At 36.0% G+C, this 20809-nt stretch overlaps 1 protein-coding gene across 4 annotated transcripts; it reads right to left on the minus strand.

The window, feature by feature from the left end:
* Window positions 1–1548: 1548 nt before the first annotated feature.
* Hip14 (palmitoyltransferase Hip14) lies at window positions 1549–20803 on the minus strand. 4 transcript variants are annotated; one of them, XM_022067824.2, is made up of 13 exons: window positions 20785–20803; window positions 20255–20319; window positions 18633–18761; window positions 17374–17573; window positions 16965–17174; window positions 15985–16147; window positions 15064–15195; window positions 12031–12231; window positions 10784–10945; window positions 9451–9607; window positions 8864–8995; window positions 8083–8189; window positions 1549–7193 (listed from the first exon to the last, which is right to left on the minus strand). In XM_022067824.2, exons 2-13 carry the CDS (start codon window positions 20306–20308, stop codon window positions 6924–6926), a joined length of 1917 nt encoding a protein of 638 aa, XP_021923516.1. In that variant the 5' UTR covers window positions 20309–20319; window positions 20785–20803; the 3' UTR covers window positions 1549–6923. The 4 variants fall into 4 exon arrangements, with proteins under 4 accessions (XP_021923516.1, XP_021923514.1, XP_021923515.1 ...); XM_022067822.2 differs by lacking the exon at window positions 20785–20803 and adding an exon at window positions 20545–20730; XM_022067823.2 differs by lacking the exon at window positions 20785–20803 and adding an exon at window positions 20487–20505.
* Window positions 20804–20809: the final 6 nt, after the last annotated feature.

The following is a 20809-nucleotide window of genomic DNA, read 5'->3' on the forward strand; positions in this document are numbered from 1 at the left end:
TATATCCATAATCTACGTATATGTAAAGCAAGTTTTGTATTTATATTTAAAATTCTGAGGTTTATGTTTTTAATTTGTAAAATTATTTTTCATACTTGTATTGCAGAATCGGAAATTTATGTACATTGATATGGGAAATACGTTCTTGTACTTGTGTTGAAAGTTGTGAAGTGTATGTATATTGTATGAAATGACATGTTCTACATCCTTTGGTTGAGTCCTAAGAAGGATCTATGGAATGTAAATAAACTCTACTCTCTACTCTACTCTACTCCACCCTCATCAGCAAAACAAAACAAGACTACCCAAGGTGCATAATGAGAACGTTCTATTATGTTCGCCTGTAGAGTAGAGTAGAGTAGAGTAGATTTACGATACTACATCAGTTCACCAACATATTATTTGAGTATATACCCAAAAATTCAGTGGTCTTCATCCAGAAATTGCAGAATACTGCCATCCAGGTCAGTTTTGATGTGATCTTATTCACAAAGGCTCCATTGATGAATACAAAACTACTGGGGCAATATTTTGAGGCCAGTAAAATAGATCGGTTCTTACAAATTCACAACCTCAAATAAGCTGAGATGAGAAATTGTAAGAACAGTGGGAAATTCTGATACCAGATGGATTGTGCAATTGTGGCCAATCTATACATGAAGCACAAGCAACTGACACTAAATACAGTTCCACAGATGCTGCTTTACTGATACAAGTATGTCAGTGAAAATTTTGTAGCCTGGATCCATGTTAATTAAAGTGGATGTGCTGATAAAGAGAAAACCCAACAGCTTGCTGGAGCAGTCTACACACCCACACATACAGATCTCTATCTGCATTGAGTTTTCACAATCACATAAACATGCTGTTCTCCCCACACTTACTTGCTGTGTGAAGACCACATGTGACTCAGAAAGGCTGAATGGGGGGATATGCAACTTTATATGTATTGTATTATTATTATGACTTTTTCCACATCTTATTGTCATCTAACTATCTTATGGATCCATGGAATATAATAAAGATGTATGTATTGTAAGACCTTCGGTGAGAATGACTACAATACAGCAGACATCAACTAAGCATTATGCTCCAGACGGAAATCACATCTGCAATGGAAAAAACCAACTGAGGTGGCCACTACATCTTATATGCAGGCCATTTTTATTAAGATCACCAGAATCTCAAAGCAACTACTGCCAAATGTTCTTTCTGAATTTGTATTTTACTTATGTTTATCAGATCAAAAACAACAAATTAAATGAACCTAACCTGATACAGAATTCAGATTTGTTATGTAAATGGAACCTGTACAGGTATGCTCAAATACACGAAAAAATATGTTTTCAGTTGGCAATAAAATTACAAATGTCTTCTCCACCAATTGGCTACTGTACTGATCTTATGCCATACTACAAAATATTTGCAAGCTTTGATAAAACAGGTGTAACTGGTAATTTGTTTTTGACTTCAGGAACACCATAGTGTATAGGATATTAAATGGAGGTCTCAAAGAAAAAGAAATAAAATAACTTTTCCACAAATGGATCATTTAAATTATTGTGTATTTCTTCATACATTCACAAACAGTTGAGAGTAACATACACATTTAAACTGCAAAATATTCACCTGTGGACTTTAAAGTATAAGGAACATTTTATTGATGGCATCACACCTTGTAAATTATAACAAATCAGAAACATTTCCTTTGCTGAGGTTCTCATATTATTCTAAATCAATATAAATACACATACTTATGTACAAATAAAATAACTTTCTAACTTGTCATGGCCATTCATTATTACTTTGCTATTATTAACATCTTACATATGAAAAACTATGTATCCTATTTAGATATGCAATTGGTTTTAGCTTTGAATATATTGTTATTTGTCAGTGAAATTAAATGTTTCCAATTTTTGGAAATTTACACTGAACATATGTGGGAAATGAAAAGTTTCCATACAAATAAAATTCTTTTGCATTTAAAACTGTGCATGGAAAACTTGATATCATGAAGATGGCTGTATTGTGGCTTGTGCTGTGTAGTCTGGCAAAAGTTTACCAGAAGACAGCTATCTTGAAAACCTCAAATCATACAAGTTAATATCATGTTTCAAATGACATGAGAGTTACCACAGGAAGCATCAATCTCACCAGTAAACTAAACCCTGCCCATGTACTTTATTTATTGCCATTACCTCCGAATCTTAAACCACCAATGTTATAAAACAGCACAACCTCAATGAATAAGCATTAAAAGCATTTACCAGTGGCATAATGCATCTTAGGTTTTTAAGGTGTACGGGTTTCAATACCAGTAAATGGGTCTGTAACATGTCACTATACAAATGCAACGCTTGAAGATAGAATGATTCATGAATTTCATCATAACAGCAAAAGACAAGCTTTAGTATGGGTCCTCTTCATATTGGTTCTACAAACTACACAAGCTGCCAAGATATCTTTGCCCCAGATATACACTATGTAATATGTATAAATGAGAGAATTGTGGCCTCAAAATAAATAGCAAGAAATCCTGACGATCAAATACTGTGCATGATTTTGCAATCTCATAACAGATATATGTATGAGTTAAAAGAAAACCAGCCTCTAAACCTGTCATATGTCATGCTTGTGGGCTTAGCAGAAATCACATTGAGAGATCAACAGGCATGGAAAGAGTTAAAAATACCTCCTCAGATGCCATCCTTTGTAGTTATATGGGCTCAGTATAACAGATGAACCAAATAAATCAGTTGTAACACATCACTAATGCAAACTGGGAGATGATAAATCAATTTTACATTATTGCTGCATAATAACAATGTCTGTACCCTGGGGAAGAATCACTATAGCAAGAGGGGTCAGTCTTTAAAACATGTGATAATGATTGGCAGCCTTATTGGAATGTTATGAATGACAGAATAAGAACACTGAAGCTTGTAGCATTCAAAACATTTTCAACCACAGAACTGCCACTCAGCCATAAATTATATGAATACAATTCTCTATAATTACTTTCATTGTACAATTATTTTTATATTATCCAATGTTACACATTCAAATTAGGTATGAAATGAGATACAGCATAAGTCTGTTATTATGTGAGTTCACAACATTTGGAGAACGTGACATAACAAATAGTAGATATATGCAATTAAACATATGAAAAGGTAAAAATTGTCACCAGAATTAAAACAGATCATATAAATAGCATAAGATTTCTACACCAGTTTAATATGGAACAACATAACAGATCTGGGATCAACAGAAAATTAAAAAACATGCAAAATAAATAGCAAATAATCAAATTTCTTTCATATTACCATTTATACAGCATTATTTTATTTAAATTTGTAACATTTGTATATTCGTATATTCTACAGCACTGAAACACATATTGTGAACCATGGAACAAACATATCTGAATAGTGTGGCAGTAATATATTCTCTCTTGTCAAAGTTATGACAATATTCATATCGAGATATATCGACTGCAGTTATAAATAACACCTCGGCTGTCATGCTGCTGGATAGTACAATCATAACTTCCAATGCTTGTCTAGTGCTCTGTTATTTTCTTTCTCCATGAATATAAGGCTCTCAAAACTTTCTACAACAACAAACTTAAGAGGTCTGTTATATTAACTATCAAAATATAATTTGTGACAAAAAACATGCCACATGAAGAAGAGAATGCCAGGTATCTCATCCAATGCTCCTTTTCTCATGAGTGGGCCAGTAGTAGCAGAATGAAAGTAAATCCATGGTTAAATATCAATCAGTTAAAGAGAATGAGTATATTAATTTCATATTGTAGGGTGGACATATGCAAAGAGTAAAACCAAATGAAAAAGTCAAAATAAACATAATTTATTGGATGTGATTGGTGGTGTGTGTGTGTGGATGCACGCGCAGGGAAAGGTGTGATTCTGGAGAAAGAAAAATATTTAATTTAGCAACCAACAATCTGTGTTGTAATTTGTTCCAATAGACAAACTGCTGCATTATGCCCTTCACTTCCTCCATGAAGGAGAACGGAAAAAAGATCAGAACAAATGGGAGAAAAGTGAAATAAGCTACTATGTTGGTAGTTAAGATGACAGGCATATGCAAAGAAGTCAAAGAGCTGATCAAAACCATTAATCTATCATTAGCATGAGACATAGTACTGATATAGTATATTATGCAGGATTCTTACCACCATTCCACTGGACTTATGAATGCTACAGTTTTATATTTAAAATGTATTCATTTTCCTTTATATTGGTGGCAAACTACAAACTGATGTCTTTATGTGTGTTAATGTCTCTTCACCACGATCTTGAAACTTGGCCTACCTCACACACAGTTATCAGCCAAATGACACATACCCCTGAATTGTACCAGTGATAGTGACATATTGTTGGTGGGATACAACTGACTCAAAACAGCAGTAGCAACTAAGCCATGTTGACTTGTCATTACTGGCTAACTTTTACTTTTATTGCTTATTAGATCACAGGTACACTTTATGTAAAGTAGAAGCACTGTAGAGTACAGTCAGTAAAATGTGAGAGACATTTTGATGCATTCTGTATCCAGGCAAGAATTATTCCATCATAGCAGTACCAGTGTTTAGTTTAGAAATATTTTTAAAACAATAAACTGAATGCCTATCAATATAGTTACATTCATCACAGCTAATTACATACTAATAAAAAATAAGTAACAGTAGAAAGAGTATGATAGACGGCATATGTGTACAATACTGTCAAAAGACTTGGCAGTGCAGACATAGCCTGAATATGTAGTTGGGTTCAAACTTTAAAAAATGAAAGGTCAGTCTGATCAGAAATATAATTTTCAACCCCATCTTTTCAGGAAGATGCTTCAATGGCTGCAGATCAGCAACAATAAAACCAAGGATGAACTATAAAACCACAAAAGTTCTCAGATTAAATCAACATTTAAATATTCCTTTTCAAAGCATGCAGCACCTTAAAAAGCAATATACATATCCCATTGCCTGACCTACGATTGGAATATGTGGTCAAAAACATTCTGTCAATACCTTTAATTTTGCCTACATATCATTAATCAAGTCCTCAATCGAAGGAAATTGTATGCCCCTAAGATCTTTCTTCAATTCTGTAAAGAATGAAAAATTACAAGATGCCAAGTTTGGGCAATAGGATGTGATACAGTTCCGTTAATAAAATACAATTTGTCAACAGTAATGTGAATAAATGCAAATCAAGTTTTTCAAAACTCTTTAGTTCTTAAAACACAGTGACCTGATACATCACTTCACTGGGCATTATTAATCTGGGAATTAGTATCAACACAGCTGTTTCATCCATAAGTCAGTATGTACAGTGTGTCCGTAAAATAATGGTAGGGTAACAAACAGTCATAGTTTTGGAACAAAGCATGATAGAGACATGAAATAAACTTAAAAATAAAGAGAAACTCTCCAAGAATTTTACCTGTTCACTAGATTTTGATATGCGCTCCTTTAGTTGCCCTGAAGACATCAAGACTGCAATTCAGGTGTTACATAAAATTTATCCACAGGACAAAATTAAACAATTTGAATTTGCTACGGACATTCTGGATAGGTTAGATTATGATGGGGAATTTTTAGACAAGTTTATGTTCAGTGATGAGGCTACGTTTCATGTTTCGGGATGAGTCCATCAGCATAATGTTAGAATATGGGGTAATGAACCTCCATGTCATTATGGAACATCAACGTGATAGCCCAAAAGTTAATGTGTGGTGCGCAATTGGACGAGACAGAGTTATTGGCCCCTTCTTTTTTTGCTGAAGAAACTGTGATGGGAAAGAACTTCCTGGATATGTTAGAAGGGTATGCAGTGCCCCATATACCGGAGAATTTCATTCTCCAGTTAGATGGAACTCCACATTTTTCCACATTCATGCGGGATTACCTAAACCAAACATTTCCTCAGCGATGGGTCGGACGAGGAGGGTGGATAGCCTGGCCTCCACGCTCTCCAGATCTTACCCCTATGGATTTCTATTTGTGGGGTTATGTGAAGAAACAAGTGTTCTCTGTCCAAATAATAAATTTTGGCCATTTGAAAGAATGGATCACTGAAGCTGTTTCATCTAACACGTCGGATGTTCTTGGTCGTGTATTGCAAGAGCTTGAATATCGTCTTGATGTCTGCAGGGCAACTAAATGAGCGCATATCGAAATTTAGTGAACAGCTTGGAGAGTTTCTCTTTATTTTGAAGTTTATTTCATGTCTGTATCGTGCTTTGTTCCAAAACTGTAACTGTTTGTTACCCCACCATTATTTTACGGACACAGTGTATATTTAATATGCATTACCAACTTAAACTAATAACATATTGACAAGGTCATGAACAATAATGCAGCAGTTTTTCTTGAACAAAAACTGTAGCTGTGATCACTAAATCTTTGTTTTGGGAGGCTGAAGGCCAATTGTTTAATGTCTGATTGTCCACTAGAGACTCCCTGACACTAGCACATCACTATGTTCTCACCATAAGCATCCTGCGTCATATGGAATGTTTCTTTGGTATTTTTCTCAATCATATATGAAACCTGATAAACAATGTTGTTTCACAATTGATTTTATCTGTCCTTAGATTAGTGCAATTCAGTGTGTTTGCCTCTCATTGATGATTGCACCAACAATGGCTGAGGCTGTATCATATGACAGCTTAATGCCATCTACACACAAACTGCCATATCACCATTTCTCTCTTCTAAATTAGCTTCTCCTGTTCAGAATCTTATTACTTTTTGAACAGTTCTTGCAGTATTGTACAGTGGTGTTGATGATGAGAATGACAATATAAAGAAGAGAGGGAAGATGGAGGACAAAAGAGAACCAAACCAAGTTCTTACAATAGCCTGGCCATTATGTGTCACTACTGTCACTCTGTTACACATATTGGTAGTTTTCCTTAGCAGAGAGCAGCGGAACCTGCTCCACTGACTGTTTAATATCATAACGTGTCAGCCAGTCCGTATCATCAGGTTTCAACAGGCCAAAACATCGTACCTGAGTAAAGTCTATCAGGTTCTGGCAAAGTCCACGGTGGAATGGACTATGAGTTACTCCGCTCAGCCGACCAGAATTGTGGAAGTGTTTATATCGTCCGCTGTTCATTCGCTCATTGGTTGTCATGCCCAAACACATGATCTGAAATGGCTAATGAACATTACAAACCTATCTAATACATTAATATCATTTAAAGCTTTAATAAGGAAGTCAAACACAACCTAGCTAACCAACACTTTGGTAATCAAACCCAAAGATTCAATACCACTAATGCTAAAGTAAGCCGCCAGATACAAATTTCAGCCAGTTCAATCCTATTCACATCCTCATATTCCATTGCACTAAAATTCAGTTCAATATTTTCATCCCATCTCCTTCTCAGCTTTCAATGTGGTTTTCCTACCAAACTTATGTGTATATGACTTGGGTTTCCACATCAAACCTTTATGTTCAGACTTTATTTGACTATCCTAACAATACCAGGCAAATTGTATAAATTATAAGATACTTAGTTTTCAATTAGAGCCAGGATAGCTTAGTCAGTATAGTGACTAGCTATGGGCTGGACAACTGGGGTTCGATCCCCCACAGGGCACAGGATTTTAACTCTAGCCTCTGCATCCAGACAGGGTCTGAGGCCCACCCAGCCTCCTATCCAATTGGTACTGGGGTCCTTTCCCAGGGGTAAAATGTGGCTAGGGCATGATACTGGCCACTTATCCCCATCTAGTGCCGAGGTCAAGAATGAGTAGGAGCTATACTTCCTCTCCCTACAACCTACATGGCTGATTTACTTTAGTTTTTCAAATACTTGCAGCTCATGTTAAGATATCACATTTTAGAACCACACAAAACAAGTGGTAAAATGAGTTACATACAACTCATTCTAAAACTTTTTAAAAAGTGAAGGGATAAAAATGATATATGAAATGATACACATTATTCTGAATTTACACAAGGAGGCAAGTTATGAAACAGGTGAGCTGGAACTAACTATAAAGACACGCAGTGGGCTTCATTATGAGACAGTGAGACTTACCTGATACATCTGGCATGTGAATAGAGTGGCTACCCATGCAGCATGCAGTAGAGCATTTGCTGCTACCCAAGCCACCCAAGCATCACACACTGCAACGTCAGATAACCCTGCAAGTAGTGCACAAGAAACACCTTCAAATTTGAGAGGGCACTTCTACCTTCATATTTAACATACAATGGTCAGGTATTTTAAAAAGGTAAAGGTGCCCCTGTTCCTAAACATTATACCCAGAGCTGTCCCTAGAGACATGCAGGACCCAGGGTGAAGCATTCTATGTGAGGCCACTCCTTTAAATCTGTACAAAAGATAAAACCAGTAACCTCTAAATTTAATATTACTGGCATCAAGTTGTACATTAATTAAAGAGTGCATTTGTATCTCTGTTCTGGTATTACAGTGAAATTAATATATTTTAACATGCTTTAAAATACAATAGAGGAGCTAATAAATTACAGGTGAAACACCAAAAACCAAAGGACAACCTTAATCAAAATGGCTTACAAGAAATGAAAAGTATAGAAAAGGTACAGGCTAAGGTAAAAATAAAAAAAATTCAACAGATGTAACTGTTGAACGCTTTACATCCACCAACATACTGCTTAGTATAAAAAATTGTCAGAAGAGGAATAAGAAATTAACATGATTTATCCAAGTGACTGATGGTATTAAAAGCAATGGAAACTTTACAGATCAATATGTTAATAAAGCTCAGATAAATAACTAGAACAGTTAAATAATATATTTCTGTTAATTTTCAAAGTGATGTAACATTAAGCCTCACCTCTCCAGAAACCTTTTCCTAGTGAGGTGCCACACATGGTTTGCCAGAACAGCACACATCCATAGAGCATGAAGATGCACATGGCCAGCAGCATTATGAGATATCCCATGAAGAACCGATGGTTCTTAGCACCTGCAAACATTGATATGTGTGAAATCACGACTCATTTGTAGATAAAACCACTGCACCAAATAAACCTAACATATGCATGGTGCTAACCAAACTAACTTCATGATATAATGGCTTTCATGATTAGCTGATGAACCCCGGAGATGTAGACAGAATGTTCTTTCAAAACCTTATTTATCTACCTACAAGTCTGTATACTCTTACTATCCAGAAGACCAACATCAAGAAGCTGACAACTCAATAAAATCTTCTTGGGCAGTTTCATGCATGCAGTCATTCCACTCCATTCAATGAAACCACATATAATGTTTTCCTATGGGATGTTAAACATTTTAATTCAAGGAAATTTAAATATGAGACAATAAAAGTTGAGTCATTAGAAATTCATTGTTATATTATATTATGGTATTACCAATACAGTTACAGAATCCAAAACTACAATGGCTAAAATTACAAACCAATGCAGTTGCCAACCCATGGACAGTGATGATCAAACTTGGCAACACAGCGGTTACATACAGAGCAATGCTTCGAGCGAATAGGGCGTCGCACCAGACATGAACTACAGAACCACTGAGGTTCAAATCCACCACGTTCTGCCAGCTCTATTATTGTCTGTAAATACATAATTACAACAAAGAAATATGTTAGTGTAACACATTAACAAGAATATCCTGTCACTCCACTTGTTTTGTGTTCCTTGCACAATGCAGACAGTGTACAGGCATTCATCCACAAGTTTATCCATGAAACTAGCAAATGAATTCTGATGAAATTTGATATTGAAGGCCTATAATAAAAACTGTTGGCAGAATTTAATTTTTATTCATGTAAGTCCTATTAAGCCCCACTTTATAGCTCAAATAAAACTTTACTGATTTCATGATAAATGGCTCACAATGCAAAGTGTTAATACAGGACATAAAATGTAAATCTTATTAAAATTTAGAAAACTGGAACTGGTACACTTTCTAATATAATGCGTATTTCATAAATTACAAAGAAAAACAATTTCTGACTCTATGCAGTGTGATACATGTACTTTACAACAAATACACATCAAGGTCAATAAGTGTTCAAAAGAAGGAAGATATTAATTTGGAAAAAATATCCGCTCCATTTGAATATCCTTTTCCACCACTGTTATAAAATTTGTCACTACAACTGGCATGTGGGGCATGCACCAATCTCAAGTACTGTGGCTTGGAAGGAAGTAAAGAGGAGGAGGGAGGCAGCAAGGAAACACAAAACTTACAGTCATGCCAAAAGTATCATTGTGGAACATTGGTTTTTCACTGAATGCAAACTGTTCTGTTAAATGTACTTGCATTAAAGAATCAAGTATTCATGAAAACTGTATACTAATTTGTGAGCTTAGCTATATATCCATGCCTTTCTTCTACAACAGAAAACAAGTTTAAACAATATGGAAGAAATAGGTGTAAACTTGCAACGAAACAGTTCAGCTGCCAATCCTTCTATCATGGCTTCTGAACACACGGAGTTCCTGCTGTTTATCAGCAGACTTCTCTTGCACTGAATGGTCACTTGCAAAGATTAGAACTAACTCAGCCACCAATTCTACTGAAAAACACTTTAACAATGAACAAACTGAAAAACTTTTTGCCATGTGTGATCAGTGCTTTTAACAAGAAAAATGTATCATATTTTTTATTTTATACTACATTAAATAATTTTCAACTGTAACTAAAATTACGTCTAGACATCTTTTCAGTAATTAAGAATTTCTTACAAGAAGTTATACTGCAAAGGTACAAAGTGGATACAGACCCTGTATTTCTGTTCCTGAGTGCTGCACAGCACACCTGGGTCACCCCGCCATGCACACCCGAAGTTGTACCATAACACACCAGAGCATAACACAAAGACCACTGACAGCCACAGGTCCACATGTGGAGAGACCCACACAAACCATGTCACATACATCCAAAACTGAAATGCAACATCAAGACAAAATACATCAACACTTCAGCATACAAGCCATATTTGTGTCTCCTTGGAGATAATGCTGTGTCACATTTATTTTTACAAAGTTGTATTTAAAACTAGTATTCAAATTAAATTAGACATGCTTTTTCCAGAGATATGGAGGCCATAACATAAAACATTATAGATATTCTTCTGTATCTTCCCTACCACCGCCACGGTGGTCTAGCGGTCAGAACACTAGCCTTGTAAGCCTGGGGTACCGGGTTCAATTCCCGGTGGTGCTCAAATTTATAACTTGTGTTGGGCAAGGCCGTGGTCTAGGCATCACGGAGTTTTCCTCCGGGGGCTTCCCCGGTTTCTCCATGGCATCCCAACAATTACTCCACTCACACACAGAATAAGGCAATGGCAAACCACTTCTGATCAACTCTGCCAAGAATGTATATATGTATGAGCAGGTCCCTGACAACCTGAAGAGGTTGGAAGGATCCTGTTCATAATATATGGACCTGTCGTCAGACAGAACACTAGAAAAAAAAATCTTCCCTACCAAATGTTGCAGTTGAATTATGAATTATACTTTGTATTCAGGAGGTTCTAGGCTGGAAACTCAGACCAGAGATTGACTATCCTGACAGGATATTCATGAATTTCCTGTCATCATGCCAGACCCCTTGGATAGTGCCCTAAAATAATTCATAGTCACTTCCATCATTTCAATTTCATTAATTACAATCACCCTACCATTTTGACATAAGACAACCAATGCAACTGAAAAACATTGTTAATAAAACAAGAATCAGTCATCCATTTTTGCCTGAAGATTAATCCCATACTGAACAGCATTAATGTTTACTTGTTATATAAGTTTGATGAAAACATGCAATTGTAAATGCAAATGTTGATTATACATGAATGTACTGATGCATATTAAAGATAATATTATCAACACAACAAAGTAAGTTATCATGTATTAATCATATTAACTAGTGGCTAAGTGTAAAAATCTGATTTGCCATTAAAACTAAACAAAAATCTGTAGCATGTGTTACTGAGAATATTTGAAAGAGCTGTAGACATTAAAGTACCTTAGTAGCTAAATATATAGACATTGGCAGTAAGTTCATGAGCCTGTCATCAAACATGACCTGGCTTGCCATGTACAAAACAATATAGCAGGTTATAAGGAGTCCCATCTTGACTAGATAGTTCTGACTAGATTGCAGGATGATGCCCACTACATAGAATGCCAAGAATGGTGTTGACACCATGCACCAGAAACGCAGCCTCTGGAAAAAAACAGTCGGAGTTAGATCACAGTCAACAGACCTCAACTGAATACAGTAGATTCCAGTTAATTGGGCCATCAGTTAATCAGGGCAGCCATTTATTTGGGACAAATCTTAAAGAACAAACCTTTTTTACTCTTTACATGGAAATTCAATTCTAAAGGATTTTGACGACGGTAGTTTACACTTAAAATTATTCATTGTCAGGATTTTTTCCATCGTTTGTTATTTAACTCCTCACCGCCGAGAGGCGTAAAATTACGCCCGGCCTTTAAATGCTGGGGATTGCAGCTGGGCGTAATATTACGCCCGGCTTTAAGCCTAATTTCTTCAGCTCATAACTTTGTAACGATTAATGCCAGCGCAATGAGGTTTGTAGTATTCTGTTGTGGAAAGTTTTCTGTGTGTGAAGATCCGGCAACCCTGTACAGTATCTTTTGGGTGACTACCTGGGAGTCTAAAAATAAACGACTGGCCTCAGTTTTACAATGGAGAACCCTTCAAGCAGTCGTGTGTTATCTGATGCTGAACAAATATCACTTCTAGACGAATTATTAGACGACGAAATTGACAATTATAGTAGCTCGGACACTGAGAGTGTAGACTTTGACTATACACAGTTGGTGACACCGGGAACGTTAGCGATTAGTGATAATGAGAGTGACAATGGTGGTGGCGAAAGCCAGGAAGAAATTGTAGAAGCAAATTCAGGTATTGTTTCCGGCAAGTATTTGTGGGAAAATATAGACTCATTTCCTGCTTCAAGAGAAGCATTTTGTAATGTATATGGTCCTCGGTTCGACACGGCTGAACTAGATGTCGTGAGTTCATTCGAAAACATTTTCGATACAGCTCTTGTGCAGCTCATTGTAGATGAAACCAACAGATATGCTAAGCAAGAAATTTCTAAAAGTGCCCATCCTCTCACATTTCGATCTAGGATTAGGAAGTGGCAAGATGTCACAGTAGACGAAATTTACGTGGTTTTGGCTCTATTTATGTTGATGGGCATTGTTCAAAAGCCTACAATCAGATCTTATTATGCAAAGAACCGGTTGCTGTACACTCCGTTTTTTCCTGAAACTTTACCTCTGGAAAGACTAGAGATAATTACCAAATTTCTACATTTTGCAGATAACAGTAAGCAAAATGAATATCAAGGACCTCCCAAACTTTTCAAAATTTATCCAGTCATTCAGCACCTGAATAACAAGTTTCAAAATTTGTATCTTCCATCCCAGAACATTTTGATAGACGAGTCCTTGACTCTATGGAAAGGTCGTTTGTCCTTCAGACAATACATACCCCTCAAGGCTGCAAAATTTGGAATCAAAACGTTTGAACTATGCGAGTCTAGCTCTGGCTATGTGTGGTCTTTTCTGGTTTATACTGGAAAAGACATGGAACTGTCGAATCAATTTGTGACTGCAGAAACAAACAAAACTGCAGCAATTGTAGTCAAACTGCTAGAACCTCTTCTTGGTCGTGGACACACAGTGTGGATGGACAATTTTTATAATTCACCGGATTTGGCACGTTTTATAAAGTCCAAAAGAACAGACTGTGTTGGAACTTTACGTGCCAACAGGAAGAATGTCCCTCCTTCAGTGAAGAATATGAAATTGAAGAAAGGAGAGCGCTGTGGTCAACACTCTAGCGATATGTCAGTTCTCGCGTGGCAAGATAAGAAGAGAGTCACGATGATTTCTACATACCACAAGGATGATATGTGTGTGACTGTCAACAGAGCCAAGCGAGAAGAGAAAAAGCCTCTGGTAGTTCTTGACTACAATAAACACATGCTGGGAGTTGATCTGAAAGATCAGATGCTCCAGCCGTACTTGCTGGAACGAAAACGAGGAACGAAGTGGTACATGACATTGTTCAAGAGACTGCTGAATGTATCGATACATAACGCAATGGTCATGTACCGGTCTGTTCCACATACCAAAACCTTAGACACCTTGAAATTCAGACTTTCATTAGCCCAAGGCCTCATAGAAAAACACGGTCCTGGTGTTCCTCGTCCTGTACACGGCCGTCCGACAATTGAGCCGCCACCTAAAAGACTGATAGAAAGACATTTTCCGGAGCGTATTCCTGCCACCGGAAGGAAGGCAACACCTCAAAGAAGATGTGTGGTGTGCAGGAAACGCGGGAGAAGGAAAGATTTGACTTATTGGTGTAGTGAGTGTGAGGCAGGGTTGTGTATGGATGGCTGTTTCAAGGACTACCACACAAAAATCAACTTCTGATCCACTTGCTCCCATTGGTCACACACAGAGTGCTCATCTTATAAGGTAAGATTACAAAACCATCTTTTAAGAGGATTTCAGTGAAAAATTCATAATTATATCTCATATAGTTCAAAAGTTATGGAAAAAAACGTATTTTACAGCAAAATTTAAACGGGCATTTAAAAAATACTACCGCCGGAACAGCACAACAGCGGTATATGCTGGGTATTTAAACTTCCGCGTCAACAGGTTAAATCCACGACGTTTTGGAGGCTGGCTGCCCCCCCCCCCCCCCCCATTTGCTAGAGCCATCATATAGTTCACTTGAAAGCATGGAGAGATGCATGCAAATCACTTCTTAAAGTGTAATGTTTTCTGAAAGAGTATACAGTAAAGATGTATTGGAATATAATGTAATAGTCTAGACAGAAGTATTAGTCACAGCCAAAAAAGGACATCAAAACTTTAAATTTTTTAAATACTATAAAGCTACTTTCTGTTTGTACTGCATGTTTCTGCCAAAGCATACTTCAAGACAACATCAGAAGAGTGAGTATGGCCCAGTGCCATGAAACACAGGTCTGGATTCATTTACCTTATCCCGAGTGATCCGGTAGCATGGGTTGCGGCGTTTTGATCCAGACATTTCCTGGATCTTATCATGCACCTTCTTCCCCATCCATGCTTCATTTTTATGAGACTGAAGAAGACTATATGGAGACTCACCCTGCAGGTAGACACATAATTAATCTTGAACGCAATCAAAGTTTTGAATTCATTGTTAGTGTAAGGAAAGAGTTTGTATATTTTCTCCATATAATAAGCAATATTAGTTGGTTGGTGATCATTCTGTAGTACGAACACATACACACACTAATGCACACATATCAATGGAAATGCAATAATTAATTATTAGGTGTCTCTTCTGATGTTATTATTGCAACATCACTATTTGAACAACATTAAAATGTAAAGATAAGTGGTGATTATAATTTTTATATGCTTCTTTGTGGAAACAGTGCATTGTAACAAAAGACTGTTCATACATCCATGGCCTAATAAGTACATGTACTTCTACACAATGAAACAAAACAGATGTTTCACTATATTATAATCTTTCATTCAGCAAAGATTACTATAGATTTTAACTTTATATGCTACTTTTTTAGACTTTTCAATAAAAATATGTTTCTTTCAGTATTACACTGTATTTTCCTGTCAATCTTAACAGGCAATTTGCTAGTTAAATATTAGTAATGATAAGCAAAGCAGGAGCATTTTACAATTGTTATGCATGCACCAAACTATTTAATTCCTGTTATAATGGTTATGTTTTTCATTTTTCACTCTTGTAATTCACACAGTTTATTACATATTAAATAAACAAATGGAAGTTGAAAATGCTTTGAGTTTTATTTTCTTAGACAAAAGTTGCTCTTACCAGCCATAACAGGATTTATAAGAATTGAGAAAAATGACTGAACACTCAGAACACCTAAGAGATAAAAATACTGACCTGTACATTGGTAATATCAAGGCTTGCCCCTTGCATGACAAGAGTGGAGACGGCAGTATGGTTCTGAGCAAGGATTGCCCAGTGTAATGCTGTATTACCATGCAGCTTATCTTGTGTTGTTGTGCAAGCACCAAATGTTAAGAGGAGACGTGTTGGATCAAGACTACAACAAAAATTATATTTAAAACATTTAAATCTCTCAATAACTTCAAAGAAGGTTTTCAACATTATATTGAACCACCAATCACAATGTATGAATGTGTCAGTACTCTAAATAAGAGAACTACATTTACTGTCAGTCGCATCAACAAGAAGATGGTGACTACCAATTCCTCTGAAATGCTGACAAATCAGCTCTCCATTAACAGAGTAACACAAAAAAAATTAAATTCCAAGTCTTAAACAAACCACCAAAAAACCTTAAGACTGGAAATACACTTTGTGGTCAAAGATAAACCTCATAATTTCATAAAATAATTTACTCTAGATCCTACCATGAAACATGAAGTTTCTTTTTAAACATACTTTACCCTTCTCATTTACAATGTTCATCAAAGCTCACACAACAGTCATTTCAGCATTTTATTTCTGATACCATCATATGTAGATAATTCTAAAACTAAAAAAGCTGCCTGCACCATCTGCTGACAACATGCAGTATTATGCATCAAGTCAAACAAGATGAAATATCAAGTACTCAACATGTGTGCTAATTTTCTGAACACTGAGTTAGTTCTGAGAAAAATAAAATTGAATTTGACCTTCAAGTAAAGTACTGGACAGATACAGAACAAACTTAAATTTTCTTGAAAACTTTCAGTGTAGATTCCAATATCAAAGAACACTATTCAGCACTTTTAGAAATGAAACAAGCTCTGACAGGTTTATTTTAACTTCAACAGCCAATACTAAATTCCAACAGTGCCACACACAGAGACAAAGATAAAGCAGATAATGTGTCTACTGGTCTATAAACTTACCTTGTAACTTTGTAGGAACTCCACATGAGTGGTGTCATGCCATTGCGGTCTTGCATGTTCATGTTGACTCCCTTTGCAACAAAGTATGCTACAATAGCAGTGTGACCAAATTGTGCTGCTAGGTGAATGCAGGAACAGCCTTCACCATCCCGCAAAGAAGGATCTGCCCCATGTTGCATGAGCAGTGTCACAGTGCCCAGATGCCCCTGCCTTAACATATCAGTACAGTTACATGGATCATAGTCCTTCTTGAGAAGCTAATGTTTTCTCAGCTGGTTAAAATAGTTCTGTCTTTTATGAAAACTGAACGTTCATTTCTATATAGAAAAGAACCCACCACAAGATTTATAATATGACACATAATTAATATACAACTTTCTTCATACAAACTAAATATATGGTGTCTCACCTGGTCGCCCAGTGTAATGGTGTCGCCAAAAGTTCACCCCCAACTGCATCAACAACTGCTCCCTTGCTGATGTAGTAACGGATAATCTCACAGCGGTTATTGATGGCTGCCCAGTGAAGGAGTGTGACTGTCTCACTGTCTGGCTGGTTTACATCAAACCCTGCTTCTATCAGTTCTTGACAGCGTGTAAGGGACCCATACTGAAACAAGAATCTTTTTAATGTATCAGTTTTGTCACATTCTGTATGTTAAACAGCAAATAACATTACAACTGTCTTTATCTGGTATCTTGTCTATTCAAGCCCCACATGATCAAGCCTATTGCTTCTGGCAAGGAAAGAATTATCAAGGTGTTCATAAAAACTTATTAACAAATTAAAAATTGAGGTATCATTGCGCCCAAGAGAAAACAGTTATGAAAAATCAAATATTTGACAACTCTTAACATATACAAGTACAATAAAACTTGCCTCAAACAGGACTTGCATTAAGAAGAAACCTGAGTTCATCAGGAAAGTTCACTGGTCCTGAGAAAGTAAATGAATAATGTTTGCATTCCAAAAGACTGTTCTTTCATTTTGTTCAGAACTACATTTCCCATAGACACAATTTTATAAACACTGGTTTGGTTTCCAAACTAGCGCAAATTGCTTATTTAACTTTTATGCTGTAACATTCAAGTTCAGTCAACTGACTAAATTGAAAAATGTCACTATAGTCCACATCCAAGAATAATATTCTTCTATAACTGCAACATTTATCTTTACTCTCCAAGCTGTAAAAATACACTGCTGATCTGCATAGTTCTACCACCTACCTTGAAGTATTTGAAGTTGTACATAAACAGCATAACACTGCCATGCTGCTGAAAGTTTCATGTTACAAGCATAATTTTCACACTTGAGGACATATTTATCAATGTTAAACAACTACAATATTACAAAAATGTGTTCTCTAAATATAATGAGTATTTGATTAAAATGTTGGTAATTTTGTGACTTTTAATTACTTACATATATACATAACCTGGTCCCCTTAATAACTTCAGATTTATACCTTAAAATTACATTCTTTTAGCAAAACAGTGGACAAATAATGTAAAAGAAACCAGGTTCTATGCATGTGCTGGATTAGATAATGACATGTAGCAGTACCTGCGTTTTTGGCTCAATTGATTCACATGCAGGGAAAGGGTTAGACCTTATTACACAAACATAATACAGCACTCAAGAACTCTGTCAAAGATGTATCAATATTACCTGTGTAGCTTTCACGATATCAAAACCACTGCAGTCATGCTCAGAAGAAGTTGTGACTGGCTCCTGAAATATTGTGTTTGTTTCACTGCCCTTATCTCCATGGTAACCAGAACCAGGTTTGCAACCATCCTTAAAGAGAGAATGCAAATAAAGTTTGCAGATCATCTCTCCTTTTATTTCATCCATAATTTAGCCAATCACTTCTCATTACCAAAATTAAAATTAAAGTGAAGGTTTCTGTCAGTATCTCAATATGTTTACTTTGGGGGGAGGGTGGCCTGAGTAACTGATGCAAATTTGTATCCAAATTACAAACACAGATACAAATGATTGAATTAACATTTTACACTATCAGACTGCATGATGTTGAAGTAAAATTTAAAATATAAGAGAGCAAATCCATTTATCCGTAGTATTTCAATAAAAGACTTCCAAATAAAAGTTTAGACCTTACTGAAATCTATATTATAATAATGTAACAATCTTTTATATGAGGAACCATTCTAAGATTATTTATAAACTTAGTATATGTTTCACAGAAGTACACTGGACCAATATACCAAAATCAAATTCACCACACAACTCTGGTGTAGATTCCCTAACAACAAATTTCAATAACTCAATATGTAGTATCATATCTAAAAAGTGGTTAGAGGAACAGACCCAGACATTCAATAATGTTGTCACTTCCTGCCCTTGTACATTTCTGGATACATAAATGTTTTGGACCTAATTGTCTCCCACCATAATACAGCTGAGAAAGCAAGATATGGCAGACTTTTCAAAATCCACGCAATGCTGAAGTTCACAATCCAGGCACAGATAAGGCAACCACGGCTTACCGTAGACCAACAACAGAAACCCCAAGTAAAACTTGGACCAGTGGACATTAACCTGAGTAACTCAATTTAGATAACACACTAACTCATGTGGAATTAAAATTTCAGTGTGGTATTACATGAAGTATGATTTTATAAAGTGTGACCTTTTACAGAGCTTTATAACAAACTATCGTTTCATGAATTGTATGATTTTAGTAGACAGACTAAAGAATTAATGTTTTTGCCACTGGTGATGACCTTTTGAGGTCAAAATTCATTTGGCACAAAGTGTCATTTAATGTGTAAACAGTTTTATTTGTATGCATAATTTGTATATGTCAATACACTGCACAGTATACAAGTTTTTAAGATGATGCGGGATAAGCAACAGTGTCATTAAATCTACATCAAGAATGAAGTTTTCTTAACTTTGAAGGAAAGTTTCCACTGGCATCAACAACTCTCCACCCCCCACAAAAAAATAGAACAAAATATGTATGTTACAGAATCCCTGAAGTAAAGTGAACCAACAAGGGACAATACAAATCCTGAATAGGTTGTATGGGTATTAACTCCAGTCAAAACTGGTGGGAAATTTATGCACCAACAGCGACATTTCCACACGTCATATGTGAATGTGTTCTTTACCACTGTAAACTGTAAGAAAAACTGACTAAAACCTTATTACTGATAATCATGACAATTCATTATTGTATAAAGTTTCCACTAAAGAAAGAAGGGGAAGAATTGAAAAAAAATTACAATTCATTACTTTGTCATACAAGACACAAAACAACTTACTTGTGTTACAAAATGCACAGGGTTGCAAGAAGCATCCACCTCTCCAGCAATCATTGCAAAGTGACCTTAGGATTGAGAAAACAATCTGTACAATTCAGATACATGAAGTATCCATGTCTCAGTAATTTGTGGGCTCTTCTACATATAATAATATCGATCACAGTGCCATACAAAACTCATGTTCATTCATTACATCAACAATACAATCACTACATTACACAACAAACATTACCAACATAACTAATCCGTGCATTGCATGTATAACTTCAATCTATCGATATGTCTCGTACCTTTATTCCTATATCACACTAACAGCACTAACACCAACATACTCATTGGTGGGGTATGTTCTGATAAAAATTGCTACGTAAGATATGAATAGAATAGAATGTAGTTTTAAGTACATTATACACAATACCAAAATTTATAATTTTTTTACTGTGAACGAAGTGATAAAAATCACCACAAACTGTGAGCCTACAGATAAACAGTATTTTAAAGTTTGAACAAGATACGTATTCGTTCATTACCTCCTGTTTATACACCTGACCGTAA

Source organism: Zootermopsis nevadensis, unplaced genomic scaffold (genome assembly GCF_977971745.1).
Source record: "Zootermopsis nevadensis isolate Lab colony 2312 unplaced genomic scaffold, Znev_1.0 Znev_ptg000021l, whole genome shotgun sequence".
Taxonomy (NCBI): Eukaryota; Metazoa; Arthropoda; class Insecta; order Blattodea; family Termopsidae; genus Zootermopsis; species Zootermopsis nevadensis.